General features: G+C 40.6%; 1 protein-coding gene across 3 annotated transcripts in view; it reads right to left on the reverse strand.

Annotated features, from left to right (window-relative positions):
• Positions 1 to 620: 620 nt before the first annotated feature.
• Positions 621 to 19,013, reverse strand: part of IL10RB (interleukin 10 receptor subunit beta) — a 41,338-nt gene continuing 22,945 nt past the window's right edge. The window contains exon 7 of one of the 3 annotated variants that reach the window (XM_073361978.1): positions 621 to 855. In XM_073361978.1, coding sequence (XP_073218079.1) covers positions 847 to 855 — 9 coding nt within the window. In that variant the 3' untranslated portion in view covers positions 621 to 846. Of the gene's footprint in view, positions 856 to 15,204; positions 16,893 to 19,013 lie in introns of those variants that run through there. The other 2 variants (XM_073361968.1, XM_073361958.1) reach the window with 2 other exon arrangements.

Below are 19,013 nucleotides of genomic sequence, written 5' to 3' on the forward strand. Positions count from 1 at the left end.
TTACATTGGACACACAGTCAAGTCTGTGAAACAGCGTTTGTCTAGGACAGGTGAGGCTTAGGCACCGTCTGCCAAACACATTTTAAGAACAAATTTCTAGCACAGATCTGTTTTTTAATACACCACCCATACATACATCACACAGTAATATTAATTACCAGCCTGTTACCGATTTGCACATGACACGTTACACATCTACCTTCTGGATAGAGCTTATGACTACAGTAGTTGGTGCAATCAGTGTGTCAGGCATGATATGAGTTATGGTTTGGTGGCCCCTCTGCCAGTTGGTATTGAGGGGCTCCCTGGGTCACAGCAACCAACAACAGATTGTAGCAACAAAATAGCATAGTCATAGATCTCTGCAGATAGCCTTTCAGCATTAAGTGCCCATAATAAAATTTCCCAGTGCCCTACGCAGCTGCATACTTTGTGTACGGGCAAGGATGCCCCTGGTGCTAAGTAACCTTCTTTCAGGCTCAGTGAAAGGAGTAATTAAGCCCTTCTGTGTAGTGAGATAGCTGGAAACTATAGAAACCATTGCCCAAGGCAAAGGGCTACACGGCAAGGCCTGATCTGAAGCTAAACCATGTGGTTTCAGGGATTCCCTTACTGCAAACTCAGGGACTAGGGTATCGGTTGAAGCTGTGTGTGTGTGTGTTTGGGGAAAAAGCATGCAGACAGAAGGAGAAGCAGTTGTTCCACTGGAACTCTGCCTGTGGTTTGTTGAACCTGATAGGTTTCTGTGAAACATTTCAGGCTCAGTGATTTGGCATTTTCCATCCTCTGTTTCACTGGTAAATTCACAGCCAACTCTCCTCCCACTTCCTCATAGGTGCTCCATCCTCAGGGACCCTTCAGGGGAGACAAAATTGAAGAAGAATCTTAAACTTGGCAACTGAATTCTCTGCCGCAGACTGAGACCCCCTGAGAAGTGATCTCTTCTTTTCCATGAAGAGATCCTGAAGACAAATACTGCAGGAGACTTTCTTTCTTCCAGCACAAAGTTTGTGTGGGAGTAAATAAACCAGTGATATCTTCTTTATTTGAGATGAGCCGTCAGTCTGTTAGGCAGTTTTGAATCTAGCAGACATATGTGGGTTATGTAGCTGTGGGGAGGTGGCACACCTCAGCAAACCTTGGTGAGTTTCAGTTCTGTCATGAAATGTGAAATCAGTTGAGTTCTGCCTACTTACAGGGAATTTGCTATGAAGTTTTCACACAGGTCTTTGCCCTACAGCTATTGGAGATTTTCCTTTAACTAAACTAGCAAGAGCCTGGCTTTTTGTAGGAGAAATTCCTGCATTGCAATTTTGCTGATTACTGTGATAATCTGTTCAGGCACACTGTGCAGAACTGCTGTTTAGTTCTCTTGGTACCTCACTGACACCATGCTCTTGCATGGCAACATCTGCGAGTAACACTTTCGAACATCTCTGGTTGGCTAGGAGACTCTGTCCCCTCCTGGCAGATAGTGACCTTGCCTGAGTTATCCATTCCTTTGTCATCTCTCATCATTGCTATAGTACAGATGAGAGATGACAAAGGAATATAAGTCTACTGTGAGCACAACAAATGTGTCCTTCGCTCTCTAGTCTCACTTCCCTTAGAATACTGAGTCTAGTTCAAGGTTTTGGTCCTTATCTTCAAGGCGCTCAATCGCCTGGGCCCAGCATATCTAATAGATCTTGTAAAGCTCCGAGATGAAGAGCATTTTTTACAGCTCTGCTTCTTGGGTACAATAGAACTTTCTACTGTAAGAGTAAATCTCACCTGTGTAGGAAACAGGGCTTTCTCAGGGGCCTGTCCGAAACCATGCAATGAACTCCCACAAGAACTAAGAACCATCATAAACTTTCCACTCCAAGGGCAAAGTGTTCTTTTTCCACCTTGCATTCTCTAATATAAACACATACATATCAAGGAATTCCAAACAAATAAAATAAATATCCAACCAAAGAAAACACTCCACTTTACACACAATTCTCTTCCTGGGGAGACAATGAAAAGGAAAAAAACAAATCACACATGCTCTGATGTTAGTCATGTTACATAATTCACTAGTGGAAGGTACTCATATACCATGGTGATGAGGGTGGTATAAGACCCTATGTGCAATAGTACAGAATAGAAATCATTATCTTAAAGTCCTTGCAACCTTGGAAGCATTATAGGTAAGGGGATTTCCATTCCACACTGCAAGAGTGGATATGGGATTATTACTGAGGCCACTATAGTGTGACCTAGGCTGGGTGATAGAGAGATATACCTTGCTACAGATTAGGTATCTAGTAACAAGTTGCTTTGGAGGATGTATTATTACAGGACAGTTCTCATCTCAAGCTGAACTTGTTGGTTGTAGGCTTTATTTTTGTTTGGCCTCAGAATCTTGCATTCAAACGCATGCAATCATTAGGGCCAACATTTCCAGTGAGGGTACAGTGGGTGTGCCCACAAAAATACCTGCATCTCCACCAAGACTGGAAAAACCCTGCATTTGCACATGAAGGCCCCATTTCTACATTTGGTAGTGTGTGGGTAGACTGCTGTGCTCAGAGAGGGCGCAAGTGATTTCACAAATGGGCACTTCTATCCTTGCACAGGAAGTGGCATGGCATTGAGTCAAGTTGTAGTTCAGACATAAATCTAATCAACTAGGAGTTCTTAACTTACTGGGTTTGATCCTCAAGACATGTCAGGTATTCTTAGCGTTTGGAGGATGTGCCCTTTCTCTGCAAGGAGCACTTCAGAAGTCATTGTGCTGGTTCACTTTGGAAGAGCCCTGAGAGCTGTCACAAAGGATCCTGGAATACCACTGAGTAATGGTTTGAAGGCGGGGGTGGGGGGGTGGGGGGGGCAGGTCATGAGTGGTGAAAGGCTGAAAACACCTGTCAAAAGCACCTTGAAAAGAAATCAGGCCTAGGTCCTCTGAGATATTTGGACAGCTAACTCCAATGAAGTCAATGGGAGTTAGGTGCCTAAATACCATTGAGGAGCTGGGCATTGCTGCATCATGGCTGGTGCTGGCTTCTGAAAGGAACTTTGCTCCCAGTGTCGCAGAAGGCAGCTACAAAATGGGGGCTTGTTTCTTCTTTCACTTAGAACTATTATTTTCTACACACTGTACTACGTTTCGATGGGACACTGTCAGTGTTAGAAGCCTGTATTGCCGACAAACACCTATGTCACTAAAACCTTACAGCATAGCTAAACAAAAAGATTTTTTAAAAATCCAATTTACTTTTCACACTTTATGCTGTTTCATATTTTGCATTATCTCCACTTGGACAATGAAAATCACTGAAGTCAGTTTCCCCTTCAGATTCTAAATCCTGCAATGTTTGCGTTACAGACACTGCAGCCAGAGTGCTTATTTGTTTTACAATCAGTTTCCATTGATATTAAAATATACCAATAATGCAAATGTTTATATTTGGGTTTGCATTTAATCAGAATCTGATCCAGAGGTTGTCACTTCTCCAAAGCCATAGAGTCAGATGCCCAACTCCGAGCTCTGTTCTCTAGCCCAGGGGCGGCCAACCTGAGCCTGAGAAGGATCCAAAATTTACCAGTATACAATGCCAAAGAGCCACAGTAACACATCAGCAGCCCCCCATCAGCGAACCCTCGCCCCCGCTCCCAGTGCTTCCCGCCCACCGGCAGCCCCACCAATCAGCACCTCCCCCTCTCTTTCCGCACCTCCCCATCAGCTGTTTTGTGGCGTGCAAGAGGCTCGGAGGGGGTGGGGGAGGAGTGAGGGCATAGAAGGCTCAGGGGAGGGGGCGGGCAGGGGTGGAGTGGGGGCACATTGGAAAGTTGGCACCTGTAGCTCCAGACCCAGAGTCGGTGCCTATACAAGGAGCCGCATATTAACTTCTGAAGAGCAGCATGTGTCTCCAGAGCCACAGGTTGGCCACCCCGCTCTAGCCTCTAGAACATACTGTCTTTAAAAGTTATGAAATATATGTCTGTGAAAGATGAAGGGTACATAGTGTCAATTTGTGCTGCATTTTCTTCCATAGGATATGTCTATACTGTACTCGAAGGTGTGATTGAAGCCTGGGTAGGCATAGCCACACTAGCTTTAATCTAGTTCGCATGCTAAAAATACCAATGTAGATGTAGCAAAGCAGGCTTCAGCACAGGTTAGGAATGTGAGTGTGTATCCAGGGGAACCAGGTGGGCTTGGACAGCCTGCGCTGATGCCATGGTCTTCATTACTGTTTTTATCCATATTAGCTAGATTAAAGCTAGTGTGGGTATGCCTTCCCAAGCTGCAATCACACCTCTGATTGCAGTGTAGCCGTACCCATAAACAACAGCAAATAGCAAGCCAATATGATACAGCTTTAACTGCAAACAACCATAGGAATTGAGGATGCACAGAATATTAGAGCATAAGCTTTCGTGAGCTACAGCTCACTTCATCGGATGCATACCGTGGAAACTGCAGCAGACTTTATATACACACAGAGAATATGAAACAATACCTCCTCCCACCCCACTGTCCTGCTGGTAATAGCTTATCTAAAGTGATCATCAGGTGGGCCATTTCCAGCACTTTAGATAAGCTATTACCAGCAGGACAGTGGGGTGGGAGGAGGTATTGTTTCATATTCTCTGTGTATATATCAAGTCTGCTGCAGTTTCCACGGTATGCATCCGATGAAGTGAGCTGTAGCTCACGAAAGCTGATGCTCAAATAAATTGGTTAGTCTCTAAGGTGCCACAAGTACTCCTTTTCTTTTTGCGAATACAGACTAACACGGCTGTTACTCTGAAACCAGAATATTAGAGTAGCTTGACTATTATACAGGGGCAGTTGGATGATTGAGACGATTTTTCCATCTTTAATGAGAGTCAGTTTTACAGTACTGTATTCTCACTGCAGGTGCAGAGACACCCATATCTTTTTAAAGATCCTGAGGCTTTTCTGGTCAATTGCAATGAAAACTTGCCACAGAGAACAATTCTTACAAAACCAATGGTATCCCTTCCCCTTTCACTAGATTGCCATACATATGTGTTGCAGGGTTGTACCACAGGTGGTATGGCACATCTTTAGTCTTCATTTTACCTGCCTTTCATTTGCTGTGTGAACTGTGTTTATCAGTCTGCAGAGGTGAGAGGGGAGAACTGAGCAAGCTCAGTGCAGCAGAAGCCAGGTCTATGCTTTTAGTATCCATTTCAGCATTAGGGATGATGGAGGTAGTGGGAGGGCCTCATATTTCCTGCACCAGCATTGCACTGTGACACTTTGCCATTGACTTCAGTGGGGCCAGGATATCACCCATTGTTTCTAAATTGTCTTTTTGATATTACTATTAGTAATTATTTGTTTTACCGTAATACCTAGATGCCCAAGTCAAGGACTAGAACCCCATTGTGATAGGAGCCGTACAAACATGGGGAAAAGCCGGTCCCTGCCCCAAAAATCATACAATCTAAGTATGGCACAGCATTTTCATTTCATACAGACATTCCTCTGCCTTAATCTCTTCTGAGTAAATCAAATAATTTTAAAATGTCCTCTTTTCAACAACAAAATAAGAGGTTATTTTATTAGGAAGTGTAACTAAGAAACTTCCAGTGTAGTCTGTGGGTTATCAGCTGAGCTGGCAGGATACTTACAGTAGTTTTTAATGGGAAATTTGCTAAATTTCAACTTCCTTCTGTCTGCTAAAGAGCAGAAGTAAGTCTTGACTTGCATATGCATTTCATATCATTCAGTTGACATAAGCCATGACTAAAGGCAAATTAAATTTTTGCAAGTAGGCATGATTTTGTACAAGTTGCATAAGGAAAGCATGAGGAATCTAACAGCTCAGATTCAGTTCTCAATACATGACATTTCTTGTCTCCAGTCTAATGAAATACCTTCAGCTTTGGGGATATTCTTTTATAAGGCGGGGCTTTAGCCTTACAGCTGCTCAATGCTAATGATACTTGGGCCACTAAATCTCTAGGCATAAAATTGAGACTTTTTAATTTATTTTCAGTGACCACAAAAGAGCTTTGTCATTTAGCTCTCCACATTTACTGTGAAGTATTATCTCAGACTTAAATGAGAGCTACATAAGGGGCTCCGAGATGCAAGTTCCTGTTGTTTTTTTAGTCCAAGGCTACATTCTGTGGGCAAAAGGGGCTGGGTTTTATATTTGGCAAAGGAAGAGGGGATCATTCCACATAGGGAAATTTCTTGTCCAAATGAACAAGTTCAATGCATTCTCCTCTCTACCAGCAGCCATTAAAACAGAGTCCTTTCCCTCTGCCCCGCATAAATAGAACTGCCTGAGGTTAGCTGAGCTCTAAGGGCTTGTCTTCACAGCGCAGTCAGCTCAACTTAGTACACTCAAGTTACTGTGCTCCAGCTAGCCTGGCTTCAGCGGAAGCGGCCACACTTCAGAACAACACTGAAGTTATGCTGAGACATTTGGTGAGTGGCATACAGTGACTAGACTCGCTGCTGCTGAGTAGTTGTAAGTCATGCCGTTGTTACGTCCCCACGGCATTACTGGCTGGAGCATCAGAATCATGGGAGCTTCAAACCCTCCCCCATCCCCACTACAAGGGGCTATCCTGCATTTAAAGCACCACCTCAATTGAGCTACAGATTTTTGGGTGTGAATAGGGGTCAAGTTAGGGATAACAGTTGAGTTATAACTTGAGCTCACTGTGCTGTGAAGATACACCCTAATTTAGCATACACACTAGCCTTAGGCCTCCCCACCTTCTCAATACATGCCATCTATCTATAGTACATATAATGTTCCTCTTTACCATAATATCTGAGCTCCTCACAGACTTGTCGTCACAGCACCCCTGTGAGGCAGTGCAGTGCTATTATCGATATTTTACAGATGGAAACTGAGGCCCGGAGTAGCCAAGTGATTTGGTCCCAAGGCTGTGTTGGAGCATTAGTCATTCATCCCCCAAATCGGAAATCACTATTTAATGCTGCTCTGGAATTACCTTTTAAACAATAACAGAAATAATGCTTTGTTCAAGTGCACTGACACAAGTGTGAATAAACAGATAGTAGAGAGTCAAAGGAAGAAATCCCTTTTATGTTAAAAGGACACTCTCAGCGCAAATGTGGCCCAAAATGCAACAACTGATCAGATTCTTAGGAGCATGAGGAGAGATCCACCTTTAGATTCCTCAGTTAATTTACAAGGGGCCAGATCCTGGACCCTGGTGTAGACTATTTGAGGATTCCTTTGATTTATAGCAATCGCCTTTCATTTATAGCTGGCTCTGTGTCATCTTCTTTTGGCCACCCCACCTTAGGGGGTGTATTGTGTCCAGGGTGCTGCTGTTCTCTGGCAATCTGCAGCATCCGGAAACATTTGGAAGATGTTGCAGCTGGGCTTAATTTAGCATAACCCTGAAGGTGCCCTAACTTGCATTGTGGAGTGAACCATCTTTGCCCCCTCCTCACCTTCCTGGTCCTGCTTGGCCAGACCCAAGGATTGGGAGCTAGATCTTCTCCCGGCCTAACACATTACACTGGGAATTATGCACTCACTTATGGGAGCAAATCATGTTATTGCTTGGAAGTGGAAATGTCTGTCATCCTAACAAACAGGTGAAGCATTTAGGACACTGTAGTTTTAGGAAAATGGATAGAGAGTGCCAAAGACTGATTTACAGTTTGTTATGCCATTTGGCATCCTTTCTTTGAAGTAATAGAAGAGGGGTTTGTTATATATGATCTCCTTTAACTTTGAATATTTATGAAATGCTTAGGGTGAGAGTGGTATGTCAAAAAGAAGAATAGCATATCTGTAAGGACCTGCAGTTGTACTTGTGAGCAAAATAAGGAGGAACAACAAGTTCAGGTATTTAGTTTTATATTTTTGGTATAGTAACTAAACATGAAGTGAGCTGTAGCTCACGAAAGCTCATGCTCAAATAAATTGGTTAGTCTCTAAGGTGCCACAAGTACTCCTTTTCTTTTTGCGAATACAGACTAACACGGCTGTTACTCTGAAACCTAAACACCTACGCTGAGTAAGTTGGTAGGGTTATAAAATATACTTGAAGGGAAGAGCTGAGATCTGTGACTGTGGGCTGGGAACATGGCAGTTTCTTGGAGACAGAAAGTTTACTTCATATTTCTGCAGTTTTGGAATGAAAGATGATTTTGGAAATTCTGACAACAGCCCAAGTGTCTCTGCAGGACCGAATAATCGACTGGTAAAATCTTCAGTACCTCTTCTGAAAACAAAGCCTAGGAAATGAATAGAACATTTGGTGTTCTCTCTTGAGCTAAATGCCAATAAGAATACTTGTACATATGGCAATATCTATTCCTGTAGATAACGGTCTGTTTCTTTTATTGTATGTACAAGAAAATAGCAATTATATGCTATTGGCCCCAAATTGAGGCTAGGTAAAAATAAGCATTTACAAAATGTAATAAGATTGATAGAGAATTTCTTATGCATCTTTATATGTCATTGGAAAGGTTTAAACAAACATTCCCCCTCATTATTTGCAAATTAAACATTGTATCATCGTGCTAGAAAAATGTTTTGACTGGTGTGGTATGTCCTCTGGGGTGGGTGTGTCTGAGGGTGGGGAAATCACAACAGGCTATGAGGGGGATAACCAGGTGCTGAATATTTTATTACAATCGAAACAAAGAAACTCTTACTTCCCCCATTCCCTGCACAATTTAACTCTTCAAGGTCAAGTTTCTCTGTCAAACTCTTGAAACACACACACAAATTAATTATGCAGTTTTAGCATAATCACTGATGCTTATACAGTTAGTGTAAGGAGGTTGCAACAATTTTGACTTCAAATAAGGGGTTGCCAACCTGAAAAAGTTGGAGAAACATTGTGGTAGAATGCAATGCCCTAGCTGTTAAATATCTGTTCCACAGATGGGTATTGTACTTCCATTAGTACAAAACATGTGCTCATAACATAACATGTGCCTTTTAAAAAAATGTGGTAATCTATGTTGAATTGAAATTGTTATAGTCTTAACAGCCTAATCTGGGTTAGTAACTCTTTAGGATGGCTCTCTTTAAAGAGTATCATCCATAGGCAAATTGCTGTAGACTTGAGGCTTTTAATGAATGTTGCTTTGCTGAGGATGAAGCCAGGTGGAGGATACAGTACACGGGTTTTGCTGTGGCCACATAACATGGAAGGTTTTGACCAGTGCTCATTTTTGGAATTAGAGTTAAACCCTTTCTAGACACAATTCTGCATAGCTGTGCATTTTCAATGTTGCTAGATGAGTGTCCAGCAGAATACAAACATCCGCTGAATAAACTTCAGAGTACAACCCTATAAACTTAGATTCTAGAAGTGAGAATTATTAAATAGTTTATATATGACATGGGAACCATCACTGCTTCTTTGGGTTATCTCCTTCTCCATCATATACCTGATAATATAACTATTGACCTTTAGGTAAAGAAGTAGACTTATGACTAGCTTGGAGAATCTGTAAGGTTGATAAAAATAGGGGACCTGCAGCTTGTCTTTGTTTTTTTTATTTTGACAGTTCAACAAATGTTGTGGTTGCATGTCTGTGGGCTTCTGGAAATTTGTCAAACAAGATAAACAGTTTCCTAGTATAATCCTTCTGCATGCAATGTCCTTGACTTAAATTACTGTATAATTATTCGCAAAAAGAAAAGGAGTACTTGTGGCACCTTAGAGACTAACCAATTTATTTGAGCGTGAGCTTTCGTGAGCTACAGCTCACTTCATCATAGCTCACGAAAGCTCATGCTCAAATAAATTGGTTAGTCTCTAAGGTGCCACAAGTACTCCTTTTCTTTTTGTGAATACAGACTAACACGGCTGTTACTCTGAAACCTGTATAATTATTAGCTCGGCTACTGCATGTGAGAAGTGAAATGGAGCATTTGACAGGCAATTCTTCTCTCTCTAAGCACCAGTTTATGTAAAGGATGAGGAAGTCCTGAGATTACTCTGACAACACCAGCAATAGTATATTCCAAACAATCTGAAAGCTTAACATTTTTCAGAGGGTTGGAATTAAACTGGAGGGGTATGCCAAGATCTGTTAGTATTCGGTAGGGTTCTCCAATCTTATTTCCCACCTGAGCGGTGTGGTGATCTGGCAAGATGACTCATTCATTTCCATCTCATGCTGGCTATGCCATGCTGCAATAGGCATCTTTGCACCACGTTATATTGTGCTGCTTCTTTGCCTTTTAATTTTGGAGCACGGTATGTACTTGGTAACTGACTTTTGGTAGCTTAAATGGTCTCAATATATATAGTTTAATATGTATATAGTTTATGTATAGTCAATATTGTTTAAAAGAAAATCTTTATATGTCTTTAAAAATAGAGATGTCTTATGCCAAGAAAAGATTATGGCAGTACAGTAATCTCCACAAATGGAGCAACAGACAACACATTTCTCTAAAGTAGTTGAAAAAGTAGCGTCCAGAGACCTCACTTCCTCTTTCTCTCAAGTGATACTGCTGCAGTTGAAATCAGCTGGGATGGGAGAGCTAAAACCTCCCCTGTTTAAATGGGAGGGTTGGCATCTGGAAGTTCTGTGAAGGGTCCTTGTGACCCAGTGCTCCTGGCCTCTTTGCTTTGCACAGACTGCTCAGAGATCTTCTCTTACGTAGATACCACCTTACAATGTTTTACTCAATTACCTTCTACATAGTAGTGCAGTCACAGTATTTTACAAAAAGAAAAGGAGGACTTGTGGCACCTTAGAGACTAACCAATTTATTTGAGCATAAGCTTTCGTGAGCTACAGCTCACTTCATCCAACGAAGTGAGCTGTAGCTCACGAAAGCTTCTGCTCAAATAAATTGGTTAGTCTCTAAGGTATCACAAGTACTCCTTTTCTTTTTGCGAATACAGACTAACACGGCTGTTACTCTGAAACAGTATTTTACAATGTTTTCCAGCTTTACTACTCCTTCTCCAAACGGGGGGAAGTGTGTCTGCCCCAAGAATTCCCTTTTGCCAGGCCCCACTAAGTCACTTGCCCACCCATCAACCTACTCTCCTGCTCACCTCCCCGCCCCATTTCCCGGTGCTCTTTTATCCAGTGTCCTTGTTAATGTGTAATAGTAGGATTTTATGTTTGCATTTTGTATAATTTAGAACGAAGGATAAAGAATAATAAGATAATAATGTAGCATGTATTAAATGTATTGATGTATGATTTGACCATATCCTGCCAGCCACTCTTTTTGAATAGCAGAAAGGAATGGCCTAATGTGCCATTGGTAGAGATGCATCAGCCAGAATTTCTTTGTGTCTGGACTGATTTCAAGGCAGTAACAGACCTTTGGGGGTCACCACTTTGTTGTAGGGTTAGCATTTTAAAATAAGTAAAAGAATGCCATGATTTGTTTGTTTGTTTTTTGCATTGCAACTTGATGTTCCTGTTCAGAATGGTCTGTGTAAATTAATTTTGTTTTGTGTGTGAATGTGGAATGTCTGTTAAGATAAGTGTGAAGGCCATCGCTGAACCAGATGTTTCTAGGGAGGGATCGGTGACAGACGCACGTGCGCCAGAAGGCTGCAACACGCCCTATTGAAATGTCAGAGGAGGGCAGATTGATGAATCTAAAGATGAGACAGGCACCTATCAATGGGGACAAGATAGCTGTGATCAAAACCAGCATGGGATAACTCCCTGAGGAACTTGATGAAAGAACAAGATAAAGGATGAGAAGGACAATTTAAGAAAACAAGCACTCATCAAACAACAATTGATTACAGCATGACTCATTGGTGCAAAACTCATTGGTCCCAGTGAAGGAAAATCACTATATAAACAGGGTGCCTTGTCATGAAACTTTGGGTTTGTCCTGCCAAGACTTCCCTGGAGCATCATGTTGCGACTGACGGAACCTGCCTCCTACCTACCCATGATCAACCTAGAGGGCCACTAGATCGATCTGGGCTCTGGACTGGAAACTGTAAGATCGATTGGTGGGACAGTGTGTGTGTGGTGTGATTGAATGCATATGCTAATTGTTGTATCTTCAATAAACGTGGTGTATTGCCTTTTCCACTGAAAAAGATCCCGTGTGTTTCTTATAAGCATAACAAATATGCTAGTTAGCTCATTAGCTACCCAGCCCCAACCTGATCTGGTAATCATAGAATCAAAGACATGTAGGACTGGAAGGGACCTCGAGATAAGGTGACCATATGTCCAGTGTTGGCTGGGATAGTCCCTTTTTTAAGCCCTGGCCTGGCTGTCTCAGCTTTTTTGACAAAATGGGGCATTTATCCCATTTGCTCTTGCCAACTTGATCAGTTTAATAACTTGATCACTCAATAATTAGACCATCCCTGACAGGTGTCTGTCTAACCCATTATTAAAAATCTCCAGTGATGGAGATTCCACATCCTCCCTAGGCCATTTGTTCCAGTGCTTAACCACCCTGTCAGTTAGAAAGTTTTTCATAATGTCCAACCTAAACCTCCCTTGCTGCAGTTTAAGCCCACTGCTTCTTGTCCTATTCTCAGAGGTTAAGGAGAACAATTTTTCTCCTTCCTCCTTGTACTTTTATGTACTTGAAAACTTTTATGTCCTCTGAGTCTTCTGTTCTTCAGACTAAACAAACCCAATTTTTTCAATCTTTCTTCATAGGTCATGTTTTCTAGACCTTTAATAACTTTTGTTGCTCTTCTTTGGACTTTCTCCAATTTGTCCAGATATTTCCTGAAATGTGGCACCCAGAACAGGCCACAATACTTCAGCTGAGACCATATCAGCACAGATCCTCCCCAGATCCCATTCTGTTGTACTCCTTCCTATGCAGTCATTTCCCATTTTGTATGTGTGCAACTGATTGTTCCTTCCTAAATGGAGTACTTTGCATTTGTCCTTATTAAAGTTCATCCTATTTATTTTAGACCATTTCTCCAGTTTGTCCAGATCATTTTGAATTTTAATCCTCTCCTCCAAAGCACTTGTGACCCCCCTCTCCCCCCAGCTTGGGATCATCTGCAAACTTTGTAAGTGAACTCTCTATGCCATTATCTAAGTAATTGATGAAGATATTGAACAGAACCGGACCCAGAACTTATTCTGACAGAATCCCACTCAATATGTCCTTCCAGCTTGACTGTGAACCATTGATAACTACTCTCTGAGAACCGTTTTCCAACCAGTTATGCACCCACCTTATAGTAGCTCCATCTAGGTTGAATTTCCCTAGTTTGTTTATGAGAAAGTCATGCGAGACAGTGTCAAAAGTCTTACTAAAAATCAAGATATACCACATCTACTGCTTCCTCCCTATCCACAAGGCCTGTTACCCTGTCAAAAAAAGCTATCAGGTTGGTTTGACATGATTTGTTCTTGACACATCCATGCCGACTGTTATCACCTTATTATCCTCTAGGTGTTTGCAAATTGATTGCTTAATTATTTACTCCATTATCTTTCCAGGTATTGAAGATAAGCTGACTGGTCTGTATTTCCCTGGGTAGTCCTTATTCCCTTTGAATAGATTGGCACTATATTTGCCCTTTTTCAGTCCTCTGGAATCTCTCCTGTCTTTCATGACTTTTTGAAGATAATCACTAATGGCTCAGATATCTCCTCAGTCAGCTTCTTGAAAATTCTAGAAGGCTCAGCTGACTTGAAGACATCTAACTTGCCTAAGTAATTTTTAACTTGTTCTTTCCCTATTTTATCCTCTGATCCTAATTCACTTTTACTGGCATTGACTATGTTAGATGGCCAATCGTTACTAACTTTTTTGGTGAAAACTGAAACAAAAGTCATTTAGCACTTTTGCCATTTTTACATCTTTTGTTATAGTTTTCTCTCTCATTGAGCAACGAGCCTATCCTGTCTGTGGTCTTCCTATTGCTTCTAATGTATTTGTAGAATGTTTTCTTGTTACCCTTTATGTCTTTAGCTAGTTCAATCTCATTTTGTCCCTACATGCTTATGTTGTTTATATTCATCCTCTGTAATTTGACCTAGTTTTCACTTTTTGGGGACTTTTTTGAGTTTCAGATCACTGAATATCTCCTGGTGAAGACAGCATGATCTCTTGCCATACTTCCTATCTTTCCTAAGCAGTAGGATAGTCAGGAACTTTCCTATGCAGTGGGATAATCAGGAACTCCTCTCTTTAATCAGCCCCCTCGCCCAGCATAATTGATTAAACAGTGACCAGAACGCTGGTTCTGTTGCTTCCCAGCACTTTGTCACAGTCCTCCACCACTGTTCCCTCTAAGCTGTGTGCGTGCACACAGATCCTAAACCCCACTCACACGGCGAAACACCACGTGCACAAAAATTTGCACAGAAATTTTTTGCGCACACGGCCTGTCAAAAATTAGAGGGAACATTGTCCTCCGCTATACAATTTACTGCTTGCTGTGGTCTAAAGTAGAGGTTATCAACCTTTTTCTTTCTGCGTCCCACCCCCCCCCCCCAAAATATGCTATAAAAACTCCATGGCCCACCCGTTTCATAACAACTGGTTTTCTGCATACAAAAACAAGGGCTGCCACTAAGGGATAGTAAGACGGGCAATTGCCTGGGGCCTCATGCCACAGGGGCCCCTGCAAAGCTACATTTGCTCAGGCTTCAGCCCTGAGTGGTGGGGCTCAGGGCTGTGGGCTTCAGCCCCACGCAGTGGAGCTTCAGCTTTCTACTCTGGGCCCCAGCAAGTCTAATGCTAGCCTTGCTTGGCAGCCCCCTTGAAACCTGTTCACTGTCCCCCAGGAGGCCCCAGACTCCTGGTTGAGAAGCACTGGTCTAAAGAATGGCTGTGGATTTCTTATCCTTCAGGGATTGTTGCAAGATCTATTTTTCTGGGCCTTTCCTGGCTGGGCTGCAAGCATGGTCTTCAAAGAATTATTATTTTTTAATAAATATTGCACAGCTCCTACAAGTAGGCTCCTATTTTCACTATTTACTTTTCAATATATAAAAAGATCTCTTCCTTTTAAATTACTGCTGCAAGTAGGCACCTGTCAACGGAACTAAAAACCTGCTGCCATTGATAGACATGATTTGTTTGACGTTGTCTCCAACAAGCTATCTCCCTCCAACTTCCTAAAATCGGTTTAGCTGAAGGTGTAGTGTGGAAGCAGGGAAAAGGGAGAGGGGGTACAACAGTGTGTAATAGTTATGTGTGACTTTCTTCCTTGCTAGCTGTAGAAGGTAGACTCTTTCATAATGAGTACAGTGAATATTGCATGAATCAGACACTTTTGTAACTATAGATTTTATTTACATACACTATCTTTACAAAATAAATCTATAAAATATATCATTTACATCTATCATAATGTGAATCAGTATTTTACAAAATATTGTTGTTCTTCTGCACATTTAGATTACAACAAATACATACAAGAGAAGTAGCTGAGGGTAACTGATGCAAAAATGTCCCTGCAACAACATGCCTTTCTTTTCTGAAAATGCCTCTCTTACCCTTCCTCCATTTCCTCAATATTTTGTCCTTTAATATTTTTAAAGAGAGACAAAGAATTTTTTCCCCAATAATAAATACATTTGTATATTAAGCATACTATCGTGTGATATGTTGAAGAAATATCAATTTTCTTTATTTTTTGTGTATTCTTTCTGAATTAGTTCTCTAAAAGATACAAATTTATCCTATCTCTATAATAAAAACAAAAATTAGGGCAATGAATTTTGCCACCCACATAACTAATTATGTTTTTCCATAATATACTCATTGCAATCCACTTTTGCTGAGGAAAAATTTGACTTTTTGCAGACATATAATACAGTATGTTCAGATAATTTTGCAGCAATTGAAGGATTTGTTTCTATTAAACTAAGACCAAGCTGTATGCCCAATATTATTTTTCTTTGCCCATACAGCAACTATCCTCCTTTTATGCACACAGCAATATAGCCTAGCTGCTGGCCATTTCTGAACGGAGTATTAATTAAGTTATATGGTCTAGCAGATTCATGAAGGTGTATATAATATTAAACCCCATTTCCTGGAAAGTCTTTACATTGACTCCAGTGATTTTGGATTAGGCTCAATCCAAATTTGCTATAAGAACTGGAGGCAGATCCTTAAAGGGTGTAAACTGTCATAGCTCCATTGCCCCACTGTAAGCCAATGACGAAGTATGGCCCATAACTAAATTTCTCACATTTAAAACATACTGAAATTGTTTGCTACTATTTTATTAAGGTGGTACCCATCAAGAATAACTTCATAATTTTAGTGTCATGTATAAATCAAATGTAAAATATTATTCTACTTACTACTAGTCAGATTTTAAACCAACCACTGAAACAAAATACAAAGATTTTCATATTAAAATCAGTTAAATCTAAAGTTTTCTTGGAAAGTAAAAGTTTCCTTTGAAAACTATGCTGTGCTGTTCATAATTCTGATGAACTTTAATATTCAATAAATTAATTTTTTCTAATTATATATTTAATACTTGCTTTACAAGAAGTACCATATTATGGTGCAATGTAATTAGTGCCACAGGTTATAAATAAACCATTAAAAATTGCATCCCACTTCAAGACTCCTTTATAATGTTTCTCAGAGTTGAAAAATAAATATGATTGATAAAATTCTCTTTACACGTTTTAAATCTGGAATTTTACCAAGTGCTTGCTGCTGCATTCTCAATATAAAGTCATATTTAATGGTCTATTTGTTTTCAGCCTAAATCTGGTACAAGACTGAACTTGGTCCCTTTCCAAAAGCTGAAACTTTTTCTGCAATAGAAATCTCTTCTTGGGAGTCCTGAAGCTGCTCCTTTGTGTTGCTTGTCTCATTGCTACAGTTTTCAGATTCTTCTGAAATGACAGTTAACTTGTCAAAGGAGTGATCCTCTTCTGATAAGTGTGGCGAAAGAAACTGTGAACTGTAGGAAGGCTTGCTCAAAAACTGGAGGAAATAAGAGCGGAAATGAGAATCAAACTGTGGCTGTTCCTCTTTTCCAGCATCAGCAGCAGTTTTCTCAGCAGTCTTTAAAGACCTTGCACTGGTAACTCACTGTCTTAGGCCTCATCTACACTAGAAAAAGGTCTAGCTATGCTGGCAAACCCTCCTAGACACAGCTTATACTGGTAAAAGAGTGCTTTTGTCTATATGGCTTATACCAGTTCCCTGAATGAAATATGCTATACCAGCAAAAGGACCAGCATCACTGCATCTATGCTAGGGCTTTAGATGGTATAACTTTGGTGGCTGGGCAAATAATCGCACCTCTGACCATAATAGCTACGCCACCAAAAATTTTAAGTGTAGACTACTTTAAAGTGTATCTGTTAATTTGTACTCTCTATTCAAAGTGCATCGAACCACCTCTCCTTCAACGTGACCTAATCAGATTCTCTTTCTCTATTGATACACCACAATGCTCATCCAAGAAGCAACGGGTACGCCAATGCACTGAAAAAATTCTCTCTGGAGTAACACCACAGTAACAAAATATAGAAAGGATTGTTACCACTTTTAATATTATTGATCCTTGTCAAAAATTCTGATGGAATCTATTTCAAAGCAAATCACATTAATCCTGAATTATTACTCACATGAGGGTTAAATGCAGTGCAGAGCCATACCAACATTTTCCTTTAATTCCTTTTTTAACATTTGTAAGAACTGTACAATGATAACAAAAGAAAAGTGTTGTCTGTTCTATTAACCCCTCTGGAGTTTCAAGCACAATTTTATTTGACTGTTAAAACATGGGCATAGCTGGGGGTGGAGGGTGCTGCCCCCCAAAACTGCAAGCCTCAGGCAGGTGTGGAATTTGCCCCCCCTACCCCATGCATGGCCCCATTGGCCTGACTGGAGCTACCCCCCTGAATATATACATCCATTTAAAATTCACATAATCTAGGCAACTACTATTTTGCTGATCTCTCAAACTGTTGCTCAGTTTGCAAAAACAAATACCATCTACAGAAATGTGGTTGATTAGAATAAAATAATTAAGACAAAAAGAACTATTTACTGCCTGTATTAGGCTACTGTGACAGAATGTACCTGTGTTCACACCCTACACACTATTGTAATAATCTTTGTACAAACTATGCCTTGTGAGGTATAATTTAAAAACTCATAATTTGCTGATCAATAATATCACAGCAAAATGCATGTGGCAGCACTATGCCTCTCACGGAGGTGGAGTTATTAAGTCAGTGTAGTGGGTGAGTTACATGGGTGGGAGCTACATTTTAGTGTAGACACTTACAGAGTTAGGTCGAAATTAGCTGCCTTACGTTAACCTAACTCTGTAGTGAAGACCAGGCCTCATTCAAACAGCTCTCTGCTCAACAGAAGCCTGGTCATATTCCCTGACAAAAATGAGTAACATTCATTATTCTGTTTATGTGAAGGTTTCAGATACCTGTGAAACTCTTGGCTTAAATTGAGTTGCACTATAACTTCTCTCTCACCTGAAACAGGAGTCTCTCATTCATACAGTACAACTCAGTTTAAGCCAAGAGTTTCAGAGATATCTGACACCTTCACATAATCAACGGATTAGTGAATGTTACTCATTTTTGTCAGGGAACATGACCAGCCTTCTGTTAAGCGGAGAGCAGTTTGAATGAGTTACACTGTATCAGAATCTGCATGAAGAAACTGGAGGTTACACAGAATATTACGGACGTTAAGCAAATCATCTTACATTATTGCTGCACTGTTCTTGTGTCCTTCATTTTGGTTTATTTAATCCTCAACTGAAGTTCTAAAATGAGACATTGGAGGTAGTTCTCAATGGTTCCCTTCTCCCCCACCCAAATTAAAATAAAATAAAGTTACATGTGACCCCTCCCAAATGGAGTTTTAGGATGCATCAGGGTGGATAAACATCAATGATTTAAAAAAAACAAAAAACAAAAAAAAAATTGGATTTTTTTAAATTTAAAATCAGATTTTTTTGATAAAATGCTTTGAGGACAAAACCTATCTAAAAATAATTTTAATTAAGATACATTACAGCTCAAAGATATCTCGTCATGGAATAGGAATTATAAATTCTAATTCTATAGT

Source organism: Lepidochelys kempii, chromosome 1, assembly GCF_965140265.1.
Source record: "Lepidochelys kempii isolate rLepKem1 chromosome 1, rLepKem1.hap2, whole genome shotgun sequence".
In the NCBI taxonomy this organism is placed as follows: domain Eukaryota; kingdom Metazoa; phylum Chordata; order Testudines; family Cheloniidae; genus Lepidochelys; species Lepidochelys kempii.